Genomic DNA, 21,764 nt, shown 5'->3' with positions numbered 1-21,764 from the left:
GCTGGAATAGCTCAGTTGGTTAGAGCGTGTGGCTGTTAACCACAAGGTCGGAGGTTCAACCCCTCCTTCTAGCGATTTTGTTATTTTTTCCATTTTACGAATTAAACACAGTCGCTCCATTCGTAACTCTTATTTTTGACGAATCGCCAGTGGTATTAATTCGTTCATCCGTCCGTTCAATAAATGTGACGAATTGTACGGAAGCATATATCTTCCTTTCTAGCCCAAGAGTGTGATGGACCTGGTGCATACATATATCAATTGATTGAGTTATTATTCACCTAAAACTAATTATGAAATAGTTGCAACAATGTTTTTATATTGAAAAATAAATAAAAATTCATTCGTTAAATTTTGAAAGATGAAGATAGATATATTTTGTAAATATAATCTTTTAGAAAGAGACAATAAGTTTCAAGAAAATTTTGTATTTTATTAAAAAAAAATTAAATGATAGTTATTTAATCAAATAAAATCGAATAAGTTGCCATTTAATTTTTGTAACTAATGGCAAAAATCATTTGAAATATAAAATATGATGATAAAATCAAACACAATTGTTTTAGGTTGGCTAAAGATTCAATAAGAGAAATCCATTCATCGATCTAAAGTCATAAAATGTTAAAGGTACAATGCACCCGCCGCTGTTGGAGACTTGTACTTGATCCATGCCGAAAAGTAAAGGGGTATCTAACCCCTTGATATATAAGATATCCCACGTGAGACATGAGGTATGTTTAAATCTTAAGTTACTATACTCCTTTGTTTTTTATTCGTCGATTTGAGCGCTTGAGTGCTAACCATGTAGGTCCACCACATCTCTCCTGTATCATAAGTTTGCTCAATTGCACCAAGGGTCTATTCCATCACTTCACTACACATTTCTGGTTCCCTAACGGAATAGTGACGTCGTATATGGGAATTGATTGTTGATTTGTACGTAGTCCACGGTCAGATCTCTTTGATTAAAAAATCATGAACTACTTCAACAAGCTTGCTCGTAGAAGAAGATGACGACCCATCCAATTCTTAAGACATAATGTAACACTCTTCTAAACCCAGCGGAAAATAATCAAATAATTCAGAGTAAACATGAAATACAAGGGTATCACAATTATTTTAACATAAAATACCATAGTCAATTGTCATGCCACACGAGGAACAATTTAACATAAAACACAATTCATGTTCAACACAGCGGATTATAATTCGTAACATAACATATTCATCATCCATGCAAGTTAATCCAATACAATTATAAAACAACAAAACCAATTTGAGTAATTCATCTCTAAACTAGCGTTCCCCAGTGTTACAATCAGAGCATGACTGACACGATTCATGTAACACCCCAATTCTACCCAAAGCATTTAGGCAAGAAAATAACAGAGTATTTAAAATTTCACACAACACAATTAGGATGTTACACTAAGTAACCAAACAAACACCTAGAAAACAAACGGACATCAGCGATGCCAAAAGCATACAACACCTGCCAATAAAACGATACATAACACACGGAAGATATGAACATATATATATATATATATACATATAGCTCTCGCTCTCAAAGAGGAGTTTTCCAAAATAAAGCGTTTACTATACACATCAGCACATCATAACATATACATGTTCAAAGAGTCATATACAAATAAATAACAACAGACTCCCGACTACCCGGTGTTACGTATCAGAGCGACCGACAATACCAACTGGGGAACTACCTCTTCCAAAAGACTCCCAAAGCGGCTAATCTGCAGGATGCCACTCAAGCATCAAATCAGCAGAAGGGTGAGAATATAATTTATAATGAAAGCATGACAATTATAGTAATGCCAACAAGTATCATCAAGAATCATACAACAAAGTAATCCACTCATTCAACCACAATCAATATATAGGTAATGTGACACATGAATGATAACATAAAATTATACAGACAGACAATGATGAATGAGACTCGACTATGCATATGCATGTGGTACCAAATCCGGAGTAAAACTCCTCCTTGTCATTATGACAAATACACCTTTGCCGAGCATTATGCTGGGACTTCTTTCCCTCAGGAAAATACACCTTTGTCGAGCAGTAAGCTACGACTAAATGTCATCGAGCATTTAACCCCCACTGATGACCTCTTGCCACTCGGGCAAATACACCTTTTTACCGAGCATTAAGCCCCCACTGGTAATAATTGCCAATTCAGGCCACCTGTTAATAGCATTCCGCCATTAACGTAATGAAATGTTATGCTGTGCAAATATATGACTCTATTACACGACAACAACATCATCAACAATATAACACGGTCACATACTCACGTTACACCGTTTATATTCTATCCAAAAGGATACATCACCAATTAATAACATCGTTATCAATTATATCACACCATAATTACCACACAGGCATTAATAAGCACACAGCACACATTCACCGTCAAAACATACTAGCCACATCGGCATAAATGATCGCATAATTGCATCTCATCAATTAATATTGGCCATTGGCCCACAACTCCATCAATACATCATCAACAAGTTGTAATAACAACAATTCAACAATGATAATACATCATTCTCATAACAACAATTACTTGCCATAAGGCCACACATCATGTTAATAACAAACAACCAAACATTGTCACATATTAAGAATGAACATTCATTAATACATAACACATATGAACATGATCTCATGTTATCGACAACTAATCACATACCTCGTACCAATACGATAACATTCACACAACACATCATCATGATTTATCATGCACTAGTTCACAAAAACCATTTATGAAAATCAACCAACCACTACTACATCCTACATCATTAACAATTACCACCAAGCACTATGATTATTTACCAATCATATCGCGCATATAAACAATTATGTGTTTTCATCAACAACCCTCATAACCAATTAATAACAAGCTAACCAAGCCTATACTATCATATAGAACATCCAACTAGCTTCCTAACACTTCGAACGGCGTACGAAACGGAGCTACGGATCAAAGTTACAAGGTTCCAAAGTTTGGATAATTGAACATACTACACAACTCATCACTTGATCCTAATAAAAATAATGGGATACTACATACTATGAATCATTTAATTAGATAATAATATAGTTCATTGCGTTAGCTTTCCAACGCTTCGAACGGCAACAAAATCGGAGTTACGGTTCAGGAGTTACGAAGTTTCAAAGTTTTGGAAAAACAGAAAATGCTGTCGTCCGCTTCAGCTCCGCTCAGCGGACCTTCGCAGAGAATTTTCTGCAAAAGAACCTCCGCTCAGCGGACCCACCTCCGCTCAGCGGACCTGCGTAAACCCAGAAAAAACCAGAACGAACCAGAACAGTTCTAACACTCGTATACCCACCAAAACCACTCCAAAACATCATTATAACACCAATACAACACATACAAACCATAGAAACAACCTAACATCAAACTTTCCATGGTTGATTCATCAATCTATCTCAAAACCTAACTTTTTATTCAAACTCAATCAAGCCATGGAAAAGGAAAACAAACATGATCAATCACCATAACACAACAAGGATATCATTTAATCGTCATACAATCATTCTCAAACAAACTTAAATCAAACAAAGACCACACAAGAAAATTGTGGAAATTGGAACAAGAAGAACAAGAACAAGAACAAGACTATAAGAATCATACATCCAAGATAAATTAGATTCACCCCCTTACCTTGCTATTGTGACGATCGGCAATCGATTCGGTTGAGAATCCTCCACTTTCTCTTGTTTTTCCCCTTTGCTCTTCTTCTTCCTCTCTTCTCTTTCTTTCTCTCCTTTTTCTTTCCATCCTCTTTCCTTTCTCACAAATATCTCTTTCTTATAAGGAAAATATCTATCCCGCGGAAATGACCAAAATGCCCCTACGCTCAAATATCGTTCAAACGCCCCAAAACGCGGAATATTACCTTAATAATATTTCTAGTACCAAAAATATGAAAACCTTCAATTAAATATTAGTCCGCCATCCCGAACTAATACCGACTGAAACGACTCCAAAAACGGTAAAATTCCAATAAACGTCACAAACGTCCAAATCAAACATATACTTATTTTTCCGGGCGTTACAATTCATGGATGAACTCTAAGAGCTATCCTCACCGAATCAGCTAAGCCTCTACTCCTCAATCTGAAAAACAACATGTAAGGGTGAGTTTCATTCACAATTAACGAGTATTATATAGTCGTAAGCAATAAATAGTTAAGGAATTATTAATCACTCAATCCTACATGTATACAAACATTCCACAATTCACATCCATCAACATACTCAAAATACATCATCATTCATAATACAATTCATTGCAAGTCATAACATGTTATAATGTATATGAATGAACTGACACTAATGCATGTGGTACCAAACCATGGGCTGAATCCATTCACAAATTGACCCACTCCTCATCGAGATACGGTCCATCGACACCAATTCCGCACAATGGGAATTATGTCCGCCAATTGATCCAAACATCACCGAAATCCATCACCGAATGCATATGAATGAATGTACACACATATCATACTAAAACATCACCAATAACGATGAACAATTCATCTCATCACCACATCACCGAATAAGTATGTACATGTTTTCAACATCATTCAAATAATCATGCATCCATCACCATAACAATAATAATAATAATCACAGTCAAATCCTTCACCACATCAATCACATTGTCACACATCACATTATATGCACACAATATTTAATTATCATCAAAGTAATTAAATTGAGTTTTGAAATAAAGTCGGCCACTGCCCATTTTATCACTTTATCATGTAAAACATATAATTAGCTTTGCAATGCCCAAAACGGCACATAAATAGGACAAACAGATCAAAAGTTATGACCTTCAGAAGATTTTTCAAAAATTGCATGCTGTGCATCGACGCATGGACCCTTTCAGATCGACGCAAATAATTTCCACCACTCTCGGGTAAGCGCTCGTCGACACTACAGGTCGACGTAAATTTGCTGAATGTGTCGATGCAACTGATACTTAGGTCGATGCATTCTGCGTCTCGTGCAGAATTTTGCTGCGATTCTGACATCCTTCCTCTCCCAATTCCAATCCATTCACACCATAATCATTCTCACATCAAAACATCATCAAGTAACATAATATACTACAATTTTAACACATTTTAGAGGTCATCTAACATCAAAACATTCGTCAATTTCATTAATTTCATCAAATTCATCAAGTTCACCAAAACCTAACATCTCTATTCATTCATCACACTCCTAAGTGACATAACTAATAATACTAACCATTCCATCACTATCGATTACGTAATAATCATTAACCGAGAAGAATCCCCCCTTACCTTAGGTTTGATCTTCGTCTTCCCCTTTCCAAAACTCTTCAAGTCTTTCACGTGTTTTCTCTTTTCCCAAATGCTGTAACCTTCTCTATTCCACAACTTCCTTCTATTTTATTAAAAATAGAATAATTTTGGTTAATGGGCTTAATATGTTAATACCTCCCTTTTCATTAACCACCACACGAGCCCAATAGCTATATTTCCAATATTTCTCAATAATTCTCATAACATCAATTATTCCAATTAAATAATTATCCTATTTAAATTAAATAATTAGAAATAATTTTCGGGGTGTTACAACTCTCCCCCACTAAAAGACTTTTCGTCCTCGAAAACATACCTCAAGTGAAAAGTTCCGGATAGGAGTCCTTCATTTGACTCTCTAACTCCCATGTAACATTTCCACCTGCTGCTCCTTCCCAAGCTACTCTGACCAATGCTATATCTTTACCACGTAATTGCTTTATCTTTCGATCTTCAATCCTTGTAGGCAAAGTTTCAACTGTCAAATTATCTCTCACCTGCACCTCGTCAACTTGGATCACATGAGACGGATCCGTAATGTATTTCCTCAACTGAGATACGTGAAATACATCATGCAAATTTGCAAGCGTCGGTGGTAGAGCAACGCGATAAGCCACTCCTTCTATTCTCTCCGTAATCTGGATCGGACCAATAAAACGTGGAGTCAACTTCCCCGACTTCAATGCTCGACCAACACCGGTTGTAGGAGTCACTCTCAGAAACACATGATCTCCCGCTTGAAATTCGAGTGCTCTCCGCCTCTTATCATGATAACTCTTCTGGCGACTCTGAGAAGTTTTCATCTATTCCTGAATCATCTTAATCTTCTCCGTAGTCTCTTGAACAATCTCTGGTCCAATTACAACACTTTCACCAGAATCATACCAACACAATGGGGTCCGACACCGTCTACGATATAAAGCTTCAAAAGGAGCCATACCGATACTCGAGTGAAAGCTATTATTATAGGTAAATTCAATTAATGGCAGATAACTATCCCATGCACCGCCTTTTTCCAACACACAAGCACGTAACAAGTCTTCTAACGACAGAATCCTCCTCTCCGTTTGACCATCAGTCTGCGGATGATAAGCAGAGCTCAATCTCAACTTAGTACCCAACGCGGTCTGCAAACCTTCCCAGAATCTTGATGTAAACCTTGGATCTTTATCTGACACGATACTCGAAGGAATACCATGCAAACTCACTATCTTCTCAATATATAGTTGAGCTAACTTCTCCATCGGGTAATCCATTCTCATCGGTATAAAGTGAGCTGATTTCGTCAATCTATCCACGATAACCCAAATGGCTTCACAATTCTTAACCGTCCTCGGCAACCCAAAAACAAAATCCATCGATATACTGTCCCACTTCCATTCCGGAATAAACAATGGTTTCATAACTCCATATGGCTTCTGATGTTCAATCTTTGACTTCTGGAAAGTCAAACACGAATACACAAACTCAGCAATCTCTTTCTTTCTTCCCGGCCACCAAAATAATTTCTTCAAGCCATGATACATCTTAGTAGCACCAGGATGAATACTCAATCCACTTCGATGTCCCTCTTCAAGAATATTCTTCCTCAATTCTGCAACATCAGGAACACAAACCCGATTACCGAACCTCATAACACCGTTCTCATCAATTCTGAAATCACCTCACTTGTCTTGGTTAATCAAAGTCAATCTATCGACTAACTCAACATCTGTCTTCTGACCTTCTCTAATTTATTCAAGAATTCCACTTGTCAGTTTTAGCATACCCAATTTAATACTATTAGAGGTACTTTCACACACTAAACTCAAGTCCCGAAATTGTTCAATTAATTCCAACTCCCGCACCATCAACATGGACATGTGTAAGGACTTCCTACTCAACGCATCATCAACAACATTCACCTTACCCGGATGGTAATTCAGCCCGAAATCATAATCTTTAAGGAACTCTAACCATCTCCTCTGCCTCATATTAAGTTCTTTCTGATCAAATAGATACTTCAGACTCTTGTGATCACTAAACACTTCAAACCCCGAACCATACAGATAATGCCTCCACAATTTCAATACGAAAACCACCGCTGCCAACTCTAAATCATGAGTCGGATAGTTCCTTTCATGCACTTTGAGTTGTCTCGATGTATAAGCCACTACCTGTTGATTTGGCAAAGCAATACACTGCTAACCCCATCAACAAAGCATCACAATACACCACAAAAGATTCCACCGGATTTGGCAAAATCAGAATAGGAGCACTAATCAACCTCTTCTTCAGTTATTGGAATCCTTTTTCACACTCTAAATCCCAAATAAACACTTGCCCCTTTCTGGTCAACTTAGTTAACGGTAATGTTAACTTCGAAAATCCTTCTATAAACTTCCGATAGTAACCTGCAAGACCCAGAAAACTACGAATCTAGGAAACAGACTTCGGAGCTTCCCACTGCGACACAACTTCTACCTTTGCCGGATCTACGGTAATCCCACTCTTGGAAATCACATGGCTAAGGAAACTCACTCCACTTAACCAGAATTCACATTTCGACAGTTTAGCATACAACTTCTTCTCTTTCAGCAACTCCAACACAATTCTGAGATGTTCTTTATGTTCCTCTTCGCTTTTGGAATATATCAGAATATCATCTATAAACACCACTATGAACTTATCCAAATAAGGATTAAATATTCTATTCATATACTCCATAAAGACACCAGGTGCATTTATAAATCTAAATGGCATCACTGTATACTCGTAATGACCATACCTCATTTTGAATGCAGTCTTCTGAATATCGTCTGGCTTCACACGAATCTGATGATACCCAGACCTCAAATCAATCTTGCTGAATACACTTGCTCCAATCAATTGGTCCATTAAATCATCAATTCTCGGCAATGGATACCGATTCTTGATAGTAACCTTATTCAGTTTTCTGTAGTCTACACACAAGCTCATAGATTCTTCTTTCTTTTTCACTAATAACACATGCGCACCCCACGGTGACACACTCGGACGAATAAATTCCTTCTCAAGTAATTCTTCTATTTGACTCTTCAACTAAACCAATTCCGATGCCGACATGCGATAAGGCGCCATCGACACAGGACTCGTCCCATGAATTAAATCAATAACAAACTCCACTTCTCTCTCAGGTGGCAGCTCCGTAACATCTTCTGGAAAAACCTCTGGAAAATCACACACCACTGGTAATTCACTACTTACCGCTTTTCCTTTGACTTCCATCGAAGCAAACAATATAAACACCGCAATTGTAGCAAGTCACGGTCTTCATTCCACATTCAGAAGCAATATGATCCGCCTTACCACATTTGAAGCATTTCCTTTCCTCTTTCTTGCACTCACTCTTCTTATGTCCAGTAGCGCCACAATTGTAGCATCTAACAAGGGCACTAGAATCTCCCCCACTAGGCTTCTTCCAATCTCCAGCTCTAGGATTTCCCTTACCATAAGGCTTACCCCTATCCATCAGTTTCTTGCCTTTCTTGTCAATCAACTCACGAGAGTGAGATGACTTCAGCTTAAGGTTATCCTCTTCGAATATCCTGCTACAATCTACCAAATCAACAAATCTGCGAATCCTCTGATACCCTGCTTAATCTCGTCTCGAAGACCATTCTCAAACTTGATACACTTTGAGAATTCACTAGCTTCATCATTGTTGTAGTGAACGTAGTACTTCGCCAACTCAACAAACTTCAAAGCATACTCCGGTACCGTCATATTACCTTGAGTCAGCTCCAAAAATTCAATTTCTTTTCTGCCCCGAACGTCTTCAGGAAAGTACCTTCTCAGGAATTCTCTCTTGAACACAGCCCAAGTAATTGCAACACCAGCAGCCTCGAGTTCATCTCTGCTGGCCATCCACCAGTCATCAGCCTCTTCGGACAACATATGCGTACCATACCTCACTTTCAGACCCTCAGCACAATTAATGACTCTGAAAATCCTCTCAATCTCCTTCAGCCATTTCTGAGCACCTTCGGGATCGTGCGTGACCTTGAACAATGGAGGATTGTTCCTCTGAAAGTTCCCCAATTGCCTGTCAGCACCAATCCCAACTCCTCCAGGATTTCCTCCCAGCACACCAGCAATCATGCCCAAAGCCTCAACGATCGCATCATCGTTCCGTCCACCTCTTCCAGCCATTGTTCTGCTAATTCACCAAGACAATTCCATTAGCACAAAAGTATCGACAGTGATCAACTCCCACTAGTCGCATACAAAGGAAAATACTAACACTAATACTCTGGTCACAACGACCGACTATGCTTTGATACCACTATTGTAACACCCTTCTAAACCCCACGGAAAATAATCAAATAATTCAGAGTAAACATGAAATACAAGGGTATCACAATTATTTTAACATAAAATACCATAGTCAATTGTCATGCCACACGAGGAACAATTTAACATAAAACACAATTCATGTTCAACACAGCGGATTATAATTCGTAACATAACATATTCATCATCCATGCAAGTTAATCCAATACAATTATAAAACAACAAAACCAATTTGAGTAATTCATCTCTAAACTAACGTTCCCCAGTGTTACAATCAGAGCATGACTGACACGATTCATGGATGAACTCTAAGAGCTATCCTCACCAAATCAGCTAAGCCTCTACTCCTCAATCTAAAAAATAACATGTAAGGGTGAGTTTCATTCACAATTAACGAGTATTATATAGTCGTAAGCAATAAATAGTTAAGGAATTATTAATCACTCAATCCTACATGTATACAAACATTCCACAATTCACATCCATCAACATACTCAAAATACATCATCATTCATAATACAATTCATTGCAAGTCATAACATGTTATAATGTATATGAATGAACTGACACTAATGCATGTGGTACCAAACCATGGGATGAATCCATTCACCAATTGACCCACTCCTCATCGAGATACGGTCCATCGACACCAATTCCGCACAATGGGAATTATGTCCGCCAATTGATCCAAACATCACCGGAATCCATCACCGAATGCATATGAATGAATGTACACACATATCATACTAAAACATCACCAATAACGATGAACAATTCATCTCATCACCACATCACCGAATAAGTATGTACATGTTTTCAACATCATTCAAATAATCATGCATCCATCACCATAACAATAATAATAATAATCACAGTCAAATCCTTCACCACATCAATCACATTGTCACATATCACATTATATGCACACAATATTTAATTATCATCAATTTAACCAAATTCATCAATTTCACCAAAACCTAACATCTCTATTCATTCATCACACTCCTAAGTGACATAACTAATAATCCCAACCATTCCATCACTATCGATTACATAATAATCATTAACTGAGAAGAACCCCCCCTTACCTTAGGTTTGATCTTCGTCTTCCCCTTTCCAAAGCTCTTCAAGTCTTTCAAGTGTTTTTTCTTTTCCCAAATGCTGTAACCTTCTCTATTCCACAACTTCCTTCTATTTTATTAAAAATAGAATAATTTTGGTTAATGGGCTTAATAAGTTAACACCTCCCTTTTCATTAACCACCACACGAGCCCACTAGCTATATTTCCAATATTTCTCAATAATTCTAATAACATCAATTATTCCAATTAAATAATTATCCTATTTAAATTAAATAATTAGAAATAATTTTCAGGGTGTTACAACTCTCCCCCACTAAAAGAGTTTTCGTCCTCGAAAATATACCTCAAGTGAAAAGTTCCGGATAGGAGTCCTTCATTTGACTCTCTAACTCCCAAGTAACATTCCCACCTGCTGCTCCTTCCCAAGCTACTCTAACCAATTCTATATCTTTACCATGTAATTGCTTTATCTTTCGATCTTCAATCCTTGTAGGCAAAGTTTCAACTGTCAGATTATCTCTCACCTGCACCTCGTCAACTTGGATCACATGAGACGGATCCGTAATGTATTTCCTCAACTGAGATACGTGAAATACATCATGCAAAATTTGCAAGCGTCGGTGGTAGAGCAACGCGATAAGCCACTCCTCCTATTCTTTCCGTAATCTGGAACGGACCAATAAAACATGGAGTCAACTTCCTCGACTTCAATGCTCGACCAACATCGGTTGTAGGAGTCACTCTAAGAAACACATGATCTCCCGCTTGAAATTCGAGTGCTCTCCGCCTCTTATCATGATAACTCTTCTGGCGACTCTGAGAAGTTTTCATCTTTTCCTGAATCATCTTAATCTTCTCCGTAGTCTCTTGAACAATCTCTAGTCCAATTACAACACTGTTAGAACAAGATTTGTTCTGATCAATTATCTTAGTTTTGATGATAACAATAATATGAATTTTGCTTAAGATTATATGGTACTCTAATCCAATGCAATTTCCTTTTCAGGAAATATATAAAGAGTATGCATAATTCAGCGCTCAGAAGCTTTGTCTCAAAGGGTTCAGCATGCAACATCAGAACATGGTCTGGCAAGACATCAGAAGATGGTCGAAGCAGAATCAGAACATGGGTCTATGGAAGCATCAGAAGAACAAGAGAACAGAAGCACTGAAGTTCTGATGGTATCACGCTCAGAAGCACTTCAAGGTCAGAAGATCAGAAGATGCTTTGCACCAAGCTGTTTGACTCTGATGATATTCAAACGTTGTATTCACAAACATCAGATCAGAAGGAAGTACAAGTGGCAAGCTACGCTGACTGACAAAAGGAACGTTAAAAGCTACTAAAGGCTACGTCAGTAGACACAGCGTGAACAAGGCTCGAGGTAGTTGACAAAAGCGTATAACATTAAATGCGATGCTGTACGGAACACGCAAAGCATTAAATGCACTCAACGGTCATCTTCTCCAACGCCTATAAATATGAAGTTCTGATGAGAAGCAAGGTTAACGATTCTGCACCAAAACAACTCATATTAACTTGCTGAAACGCTGTTCAAATTCAAAGCTCAGAATCTTCATCTTCATCAAAGCTCACTACATTGCTGTTGTAATATATTAGTGAGATTAAGCTTAAACGTTAAGAGAAATATCACAGTTTGTGATTATAGCTTTTAAGAAGCAATTGTAATACTCTTAGAATTGATTACATTAAGTTGTAAGGAACTAGAGTGATCGTGTGGATCAGAATACTCTAGGAAGTCTTAGAGGTTATCTAAGCAGGTTGTAACTAGAGTGATCGTATGGATCAGTATACTCTAGAAAAGTCTTAGAGGGTATCTAAGCAGTTGTTCCTGGAGTGATCAGTGTGTGATCAGAAGACTCTGGAAGACTTAGTTGCTGACTAAGTGGAGAACCATTGTAATCCGTGCGATTAGTGGATTAAATCCTCAGTTGAGGTAAATCATCTCTGCGGGGGTGGACTAGAGTAGTTTAGTTAACAACGAACCAGGATAAAAATAACTGTGCAATTTATTTTTATCTGTCAAGTTTTTAAAGCTACACTTATTCAAACCCCCCATTTCTAAGTGTTTTTCTATCCTTCAATTGGTATCAGAGCGCCGGTTCTAAGGTGCAAGCACTTAACCGTGTTTAGAAAAGATTCAGGAAGAGAAAAACGCTTCAGTAAAAGATGGTTGATGAAAGTGAAAAGTCTACACCTGCATCTACATCTGGCTCTGCTGAGCAATACAACGGTAACAATGGTTATACTAGACCACCGGTATTTGATGGTGAAAACTTTGAATACTGGAAAGATAAACTGGAAAGTTACTTTCTTGGTCTAGATGGTGATCTATGGGATCTTCTGATGGATGGTTACAAACATCCAGTAAATGCCAGTGGCGTAAAGCTGACAAGGCAAGAAATGAATGATGATCAGAAAAAGCTTTTCAGGAATCATCATAAATGCAGAACTGTTTTGCTGAATGCTATCTCTCATGCTGAGTATGAGAAGATATCTAACAGGGAAACGGCCTATGACATATATGAGTCCTTGAAAATGACTCATGAAGGAAATGCTCAAGTCAAGGAAACTAAAGCTCTCGCTTTAATCCAGAAGTATGAAGCCTTCAAGATGGAGGATGATGAAGACATTGAAAAGATGTTTTCAAGATTTCAAACTCTTACTGCTGGATTGAGAGTTCTTGACAAGGGATACACCAAGGCTGATCACGTAAAGAAGATCATCAGAAGCTTACCCAGAAGATGGGGTCCTATGGTGACTGCATTCAAGATTGCAAAGAATCTGAATGAAGTTTCTCTGGAAGAGCTTATCAGTGCCTTGAGAAGTCATGAAATAGAGCTGGACGCAAATGAGCCTCAAAAGAAAGGTAAGTCTATTGCATTAAAATCCAATATCAAGAAATGCACTAACGCTTTTCAGGCTAGAGAAGAAGATCCTGAAGAATCAGAATCTGAAGAAGAAGATGAACTGTCCTTGATCTCCAGAAGGCTAAATCAACTCTGGAAGACCAAGCAAAGGAAGTTCAGAGGCTTCAGAAGTTCAAAGAAATTTGAACGTGGAGAATCTTCTGATGATAGAAGATTTGACAAGAAGAAGGTCATGTGCTATGAATGCAATGAGCCTGGACACTTCAAGAATGAATGTCCAAAACTTCAGAAGGAAAATCCCAAGAAGAAGTTTCATAAGAAGAAAGGTCTTATGGCAACCTGGGATGAGTCAGAAGATGATTCAGACTCTGAAGATGAGCAGGCTAACTGTGCGCTGATGGCTACAGAAGATGACGGATCAGAATCTACATCAGAATCAGATTCTGAAGAGGTATTTTCTGAACTTACTAGAGATGAGTTAGTTTCCGGTCTAACTGAACTTCTGGAATTCAAGTCTCAGATTAGTCTCAAATACAAAAAGCTGAAAAAGCTATTTGAATTTGAAACAAAGAAGCTTGAGTTGGAGAATTCTGAATTAAAAGAAAAACTTTTAAAATTATCCAATAATGTTGGATCTCCTTCTGATTCAGAAAAATCCACTCCTAGTCTAAACCATATTCTGAAAGAATATGATTTAAGTTTCAGGAAGTTCTTATCTAGAAGTATTGGCAGAAGTCAGCTAGCTTCTATGATATATGCTGTGTCTGGAAACAAAAGAGTCGGCATTGGTTTTGAGGGTGAAACCCCATACAAACTTGAACCTGTTGATGAAATGAAATTCACATACAAGCCATTGTATGATCAGTTCAAGTATGGCCACTCCCATGATATTAGGCACACTTCACATGCTCAAAGTTTTCACATAACACACACCAAAAAGCATGTGACACAACCTAGGAAATATCATGAAACTCATATTAAAAATTATCATGCTGTTCCTCCTATTGCTTACAATGTTAAGCCCAAGTTCAATCAGAACTTGAGAAAATCTAACAAGAAAGGACCCAAGAAAATGTGGGTACCTAAGGATAAGATTATTCCTATTGCAGATATCCTTGACTGCAAAAAGGACAAAGCACAACATGTCATGGTACCTGGACTCTGGATGCTCACGACACATGACAGGAAGAAGGTCTATGTTCCAAGACCTGGTGCTTAAGTCTGGAGGAGAAGTCAAGTTTGGAGGAGATCAGAAGGGCAAGATAATTGGCTCTGGAACTATAAAGTCTGGTAACTCTCCTTCCATCTCTAATGTACTTCTTGTAGAAGGATTAACACATAACCTCTTATCTATCAGTCAATTGAGTGACAATGGTTATGATATAATCTTTAATCAAAAGTCTTGCAAGGCTGTAAATCAGAAGGATGGCTCAATCCTATTTACAGGCAAGAGGAAGAACAACATTTATAAGACAGATCTGCAAGATCTTATGAGTCAGAAGGTGACTTGTCTTATGTCTGTTTCTGAAGAGCAGTGGGTCTGGCACAGAAGATTAGGTCATGCTAGTTTGAGAAAGATTTCTCAGATTAACAAACTGGATCTTGTCAGAGGACTCCCTAATCTGAAATTCAAATCAGATGCTCTTTGTGAAGCATGTCAGAAGGGCAAGTTCTCCAAACCTGCATTCAAGTCCAAGAATGTTGTTTCTACCTCAAGGCCATTAGAACTCTTGCACATTGATCTGTTTGGCCCAGTCAAGACAGCATCTGTCAGAGGGAAGAAATATGGATTAGTCATCGTAGATGATTATAGCCGCTGGACGTGGGTAAAATTCTTGAAACACAAGGATGAGACTCATTCAGTGTTCTTTGATTTCTGCATTCAGATTCAATCTGAAAAAGAGTGTAAAATCATAAAGGTCAGAAGTGATCATGGTGGTGAATTTGAGAACAGATCCTTTGAAGAATTCTTCAAAGAAAATGGTATTGCCCATGATTTCTCTTGTCCTAGAACTCCACAGCAAAATGGGGTTGTAGAACGAAAGAATAGGACTCTGCAAGAAATGGCCAGAACCATGATCAATGAAACCAATATGGCTAAGCATTTCTGGGCAGAAGCAATAAACACTGCATGCTATATTCAGAATAGAATCTCCATCAGACCTATTCTAAATAAGACTCCTTATGAATTGTGGAAGAATAGAAAGCCCAACATTTCATATTTCCATCCTTTTGGATGTGTATGCTTTATTCTGAACACTAAAGATCATCTTGGTAAGTTTGATTCCAAAGCACAAAAATGTTTCCTTCTTGGATATTCTGAACGCTCAAAAGGCTACAGAGTATACAATACTGAAACATTGATTGTAGAAGAATCAATCAATATCAGGTTTGATGATAAGCTTGGTTCTGAAAAACCAAAGCAGTTTGATAATTTTGCAGATTGGGATATTGATATATCAGAAGTTGCTGAGCCAAGAAGCAACGCATCAGAAGCAGAGCTTCTCAGAAGCAAAGAATCTGAAGATCAAGTATCAGCTTCTCTGGAGAATCTAAGCATTTCTGAAGAACCATCTGTCAGAAGATCATCCAGACTCATCTCTGGTCATTCAGAAGATGTCATTCTTGGAAAGAAGGATGATCCAATCAGAACAAGAGCATTCCTTAAGAACAATGCAAACTGTCAATTAGGTCTTGTATCTTTGATCGAGCCAACTTCTGTTGATCATGCTCTAGAAGATCCAGACTGGATAATTGCTATGCAAGAAGAACTGAATCAGTTTACGAGGAATGATGTTTGGGATCTTGTTCCTAGACCAGATGGATTCAATATAATAGGTACAAAATGGGTCTTCAGAAACAAGCCAAAAATGAGAAGATGAGAAATTCTTATGTATGGGTATCTGCTGAAATGAATTTTTTTTAAGAAGTTCTGATTGAAATCAATTAGAATTGTGATTCAGTTATTACTAACGTTTCATTGTCTAAGTTGATTCAGAATCTCTTTAAAAGCAAAACAGCTGTAACTGGCTATCCAGATGGTAAACACGTGTTCACTATTCCTGGACAAGCGTGCGTGCAGTTGAGGGGACGTCTACTTAGGTAACTGTGCAAATCACATCTTTTGTCATTATTATCTCTCCTCACGTCACGTAACATTAAATGCTTTTCATCATTTACTCTCTTTCAGTTTTTCTTTTTATATTCTTCAAACGTTTCTTTTCCCTCTCATATTTCTCTCACTCTGCATTCAGTTTCTTTTTCGTCTCTCTCTTTACATTCATATCATAAACCCTAGCAGTTTCCAATATCTGCAACTTCATCATGAATCCATCGTCAAGCTCTGGGAATCAAGATAATGATCGGAAACAAAAGAGAAAGGCAACTGCTGAACCAGAAACCAAACCAAAAAGAGTAAGGATCACTCCCTCCTCAAAGACCTCCACCACCTCTTCCTCCTCATTCATCCTCTCGGAACCACCTTTTTCACCATCTGATATCTCCTCTCCTTCAACCCATCCATCAGACATTTCTTCATCTCTCTCACACCCTTTTCCCACCAGAACACCTAATCCCTACAGTGTTGTTCTTCCCGACTCCAGGTTCACTGTCAACCCTCCAACCCCTACCACTCAATCATATCTGGAGCTTTTACATTCTGATGTAAATGGCTGGTTGGAGATTCTGGGTGCTGCTCACCTTAATCATCTGGATGAGTATGCTACAAGCAACCTTTGGGATACCTTTCGTCAGGATTTTCTGGTTAGGGCTACAGACACTCAGAGAAGGATCATGTCTGAAGCTCCTGGTATTCGTGGTCTTCGGCTGGAAGCTGGTGAAAGCAGCTATCACCATCTCATCAGGAACAGAAGTGTTCTTGAGAAGAAGATACCTGCAGATGAGTTGGAAGAAGAAAATCTCTGCAGAGACATCGTGGTGTGGAAACCATGGTTTCCTGTGCTGACTGGAGATTTTCAGTGGTTGTTTAACTGGTTCAGAATGAACCCTTCTGAAAAAGCACCTCACATGGTCTTTCCAGTAGTGGTTTATCCTGCTGAAGTTGCTGGTCCTACTCCTCCAACAAACCTAGCAGTTATTCTTCAAGCGTTGGAAGATGGAACTTCTGAGCTGCCTGAACCAGAATATGCTAAGGCTACTTCTGAGTCAGACTCAGATGAGGAAATGGAAGATGCACAAGCTGAAGATCTCCCAGAAGATCACCCTGCTGAGATTGCTGTTCCTTTTGGCAGAAATTCAGGTGCCTCTTCTTCTGGTGAAACCTCAGCTCTGATGGAGACCTTGGAAACTCTTCATCAGAATCAAGCTATGCTGGCTTCTCGTTTGGACGCGCAAGAAGTAGCCAATGCTGAGTTTCGCTCTTTCATGGCAAGGCAAGCTACAAGCACTGACGGGATTCATGATGTTCTGGCGCGGATTTTGCGTAGGCTAGGATCTTAGTCCTTTTGTCTTTGTAGTTTTCTTTCCTTGTTGCATCTGTTTTCCTGCATTCCTCTCTTGTAGTCTTTTTTGATTATCAATGAAAAGTTTTCTTTGTTTTACATTCCTGTGATTTTATTTGTCGTTTTATTCATCTGAATCTTTTGAAATATTCTTTTTGATGTTATGACAAAAAGGGGGAGAAGATAAATGATAAATGATTTGGTTAATCTATCAGTTACTGGGTAAAGCTCCCACACATTTACTAACAAGAACTGCAAGTTCTATATGGTTTAAGTGTTTTGCAGGTATAAAGAAGTGAAGAGAATCTTCAAAGCAAACACAAGAAGCAAAACCATAAGAAGTGTTATTCTGTAAAAAGAATAAACTCATGGAAACTGAAGCAAGCTGAGTGCTATCAAGCTTCAGAGATCAGAAGCAAGAAAGAAGAATGAATCAGAAGCACTGATAATAGAATTTGATCCATATTTGTCTATTTGCTCTGACAAAATTCTATTTGCTCTGATACATTATTTCAGCCTATATGGCTCTGATACATATCATGTGTTCCAATATACATTTTATGTTCTGACTCGTTCATGCTGACTTTTGTCGTTTAGTTTTTGTTCTGTAACATTTCAGGATGTAGAGATGCTCTGATGATGCTCTGGTACATTCAACAATGTTCTGATACAAATCTAGCATGAAGTGATGTTGGTAGAAATTCAAAGCTCTGAAGCTGTCCTGAATGGAAGCAGAAATCAGAAGCTGTGAATGTTCTGAAGATCAAAGAAATTCAAGTTCTGAAGCTGTCCTAGATGGAAGCAGGAATCAGAAGCTGTGAGTGTTCTAGGGATCTAAAGTAATTCTAGTTCTGAAGCTGTCCAATGGAAGCAGAAGTCAGAAGCTATGAATTCTCTAAAGACAGAAGCTTATGTGATCATCTCTACCGAAATAATCAGGGAAGTCTTTTATTAAAGTTCTTCGAGTATTTATTTCAGGGGGAGATTATTTATCTCAGGGGGAGATTGTTAATCTCAGGGGGAGACATATTCATATGCTTATGCTATAGCTGTGTAATTTGTCTTTTGCCGTCTGCTCTTTCTGATCGCAAATTCATATCATTTATATATGTTTTTGTCATCATCAAAAAGGGGGAGATTGTTAGAACAAGATTTGTTCTGATCAATTATCTTAGTTTTGATGATAACAATAATATGAATTTTGCTTAAGATTATATGGTACTCTAATCCAATGCAATTTCCTTTTCAGGAAATATATAAAGAGTATGCATAATTCAGCGCTCAGAAGCTTTGTCTCAAAGGGTTCAGCATGCAACATCAGAACATGGTCTGGCAAGACATCAGAAGATGGTCGAAGCAGAATCAGAACATGGGTCTATGGAAGCATCAGAAGAACAAGAGAACAGAAGCACTGAAGTTCTGATGGTATCACGCTCAGAAGCACTTCAAGGTCAGAAGATCAGAAGATGCTTTGCACCAAGCTGTTTGACTCTGATGATATTCAAACGTTGTATTCACAAACATCAGATCAGAAGGAAGTACAAGTGGCAAGCTACGCTGACTGACAAAAGGAACGTTAAAAGCTACTAAAGGCTACGTCAGTAGACACAGCGTGAACAAGGCTCGAGGTAGTTGACAAAAGCGTATAACATTAAATGCGATGCTGTACGGAACACGCAAAGCATTAAATGCACTCAACGGTCATCTTCTCCAACGCCTATAAATATGAAGTTCTGATGAGAAGCAAGGTTAACGATTCTGCACCAAAACAACTCATATTAACTTGCTGAAACGCTGTTCAAATTCAAAGCTCAGAATCTTCATCTTCATCAAAGCTCACTACATTGCTGTTGTAATATATTAGTGAGATTAAGCTTAAACGTTAAGAGAAATATCACAGTTTGTGATTATAGCTTTTAAGAAGCAATTGTAATACTCTTAGAATTGATTACATTAAGTTGTAAGGAACTAGAGTGATCGTGTGGATCAGAATACTCTAGGAAGTCTTAGAGGTTATCTAAGCAGGTTGTAACTAGAGTGATCGTGTGGATCAGTATACTCTAGAAAAGTCTTAGAGGGTATCTAAGCAGTTGTTCCTGGAGTGATCAGTGTGTGATCAGAAGACTCTGGAAGACTTAGTTGCTGACTAAGTGGAGAACCATTGTAATCCGTGCGATTAGTGGATTAAATCCTCAGTTGAGGTAAATCATCTCTGCGGGGGTGGACTGGAGTAGTTTAGTTAACAACGAACCAGGATAAAAATAACTGTGCAATTTATTTTTATCTGTCAAGTTTTTAAAGCTACACTTATTCAAACCCCCCCTTTCTAAGTGTTTTTCTATCCTTCAATTGGTATCAGAGCGCCGGTTCTAAGGTGCAAGCACTTAACCGTGTTTAGAAAAGATTCAGGAAGAGAAAAACGCTTCAGTAAAAGATGGTTGATGAAAGTGAAAAGTCTACACCTGCATCTACATCTGGCTCTGCTGAGCAATACAACGGTAACAATGGTTATACTAGACCACCGGTATTTGATGGTGAAAACTTTGAATACTGGAAAGATAAACTGGAAAGTTACTTTCTTGGTCTAGATGGTGATCTATGGGATCTTCTGATGGATGGTTACAAACATCCAGTAAATGCCAGTGGCGTAAAGCTGACAAGGCAAGAAATGAATGATGATCAGAAAAAGCTTTTCAGGAATCATCATAAATGCAGAACTGTTTTGCTGAATGCTATCTCTCATGCTGAGTATGAGAAGATATCTAACAGGGAAGCCTATGACATATATGAGTCCTTGAAAATGACTCATGAAGGAAATGCTCAAGTCAAGGAAACTAAAGCTCTCGCTTTAATCCAGAAGTATGAAGCCTTCAAGATGGAGGATGATGAAGACATTGAAAAGATGTTTTCAAGATTTCAAACTCTTACTGCTGGATTGAGAGTTCTTGACAAGGGATACACCAAGGCTGATCACGTAAAGAAGATCATCAGAAGCTTACCCAGAAGATGGGGTCCTATGGTGACTGCATTCAAGATTGCAAAGAATCTGAATGAAGTTTCTCTGGAAGAGCTTATCAGTGCCTTGAGAAGTCATGAAATAGAGCTGGACGCAAATGAGCCTCAAAAGAAAGGTAAGTCTATTGCATTAAAATCCAATATCAAGAAATGCACTAACGCTTTTCAGGCTAGAGAAGAAGATCCTGAAGAATCAGAATCTGAAGAAGAAGATGAACTGTCCTTGATCTCCAGAAGGCTAAATCAACTCTGGAAGACCAAGCAAAGGAAGTTCAGAGGCTTCAGAAGTTCAAAGAAATTTGAACGTGGAGAATCTTCTGATGACAGAAGATTTGACAAGAAGAAGGTCATGTGCTATGAATGCAATGAGCCTGGACACTTCAAGAATGAATGTCCAAAACTTCAGAAGGAAAATCCCAAGAAGAAGTTTCATAAGAAGAAAGGTCTTATGGCAACCTGGGATGAGTCAGAAGATGATTCAGACTCTGAAGATGAGCAGGCTAACTGTGCGCTGATGGCTACAGAAGATGACGGATCAGAATCTACATCAGAATCAGATTCTGAAGAGGTATTTTCTGAACTTACTAGAGATGAGTTAGTTTCCGGT

General features: G+C 38.2%; 1 protein-coding gene and 1 non-coding gene across 2 annotated transcripts; one reads left to right on the top strand and one right to left on the bottom strand.

Moving 5' to 3' along the window:
- On the top strand, nt 1-74 carry TRNAN-GUU (transfer RNA asparagine (anticodon GUU)). The gene has a single exon. It is a non-coding gene; the product is annotated as a tRNA-Asn (tRNA).
- Nucleotides 75-8,614: 8,540 nt separating this feature from the next.
- Nucleotides 8,615-9,567, bottom strand: LOC131604264 (uncharacterized). The gene is made up of 2 exons (XM_058876716.1): nt 9,461-9,567; nt 8,615-8,879 (listed from the first exon to the last, which is right to left on the bottom strand). The coding sequence occupies exons 1-2, from the start codon at nt 9,565-9,567 to the stop codon at nt 8,615-8,617; spliced, it is 372 nt and encodes a 123-aa protein (XP_058732699.1).
- Between the last annotated feature and the right edge of the window lie 12,197 nt (nt 9,568-21,764).

This window comes from Vicia villosa, linkage group LG5, assembly GCF_029867415.1.
Source record: "Vicia villosa cultivar HV-30 ecotype Madison, WI linkage group LG5, Vvil1.0, whole genome shotgun sequence".
Taxonomy (NCBI): domain Eukaryota; kingdom Viridiplantae; phylum Streptophyta; class Magnoliopsida; order Fabales; family Fabaceae; genus Vicia; species Vicia villosa.
The sequence above is the reverse complement of the archived record's forward strand: the minus strand, read 5'-3'. Positions and strand labels throughout refer to the sequence as shown.

Excerpts from the sequence above, each read along its gene's own strand:
- LOC131604264 (XM_058876716.1), bottom strand. The coding sequence starts at position 9,567 with ATGGCTGGAAGAGGTGGACGGAACGATGATGCGATCGTTGAGGCTTTG. Across the intron at positions 8,880-9,460 it reads GTTGGGATTGGTGCTGACAG|GGGTAAGCCTTATGGTAAGG; the intron begins GCAATTGGGGAA and ends ACTGATGGATAG.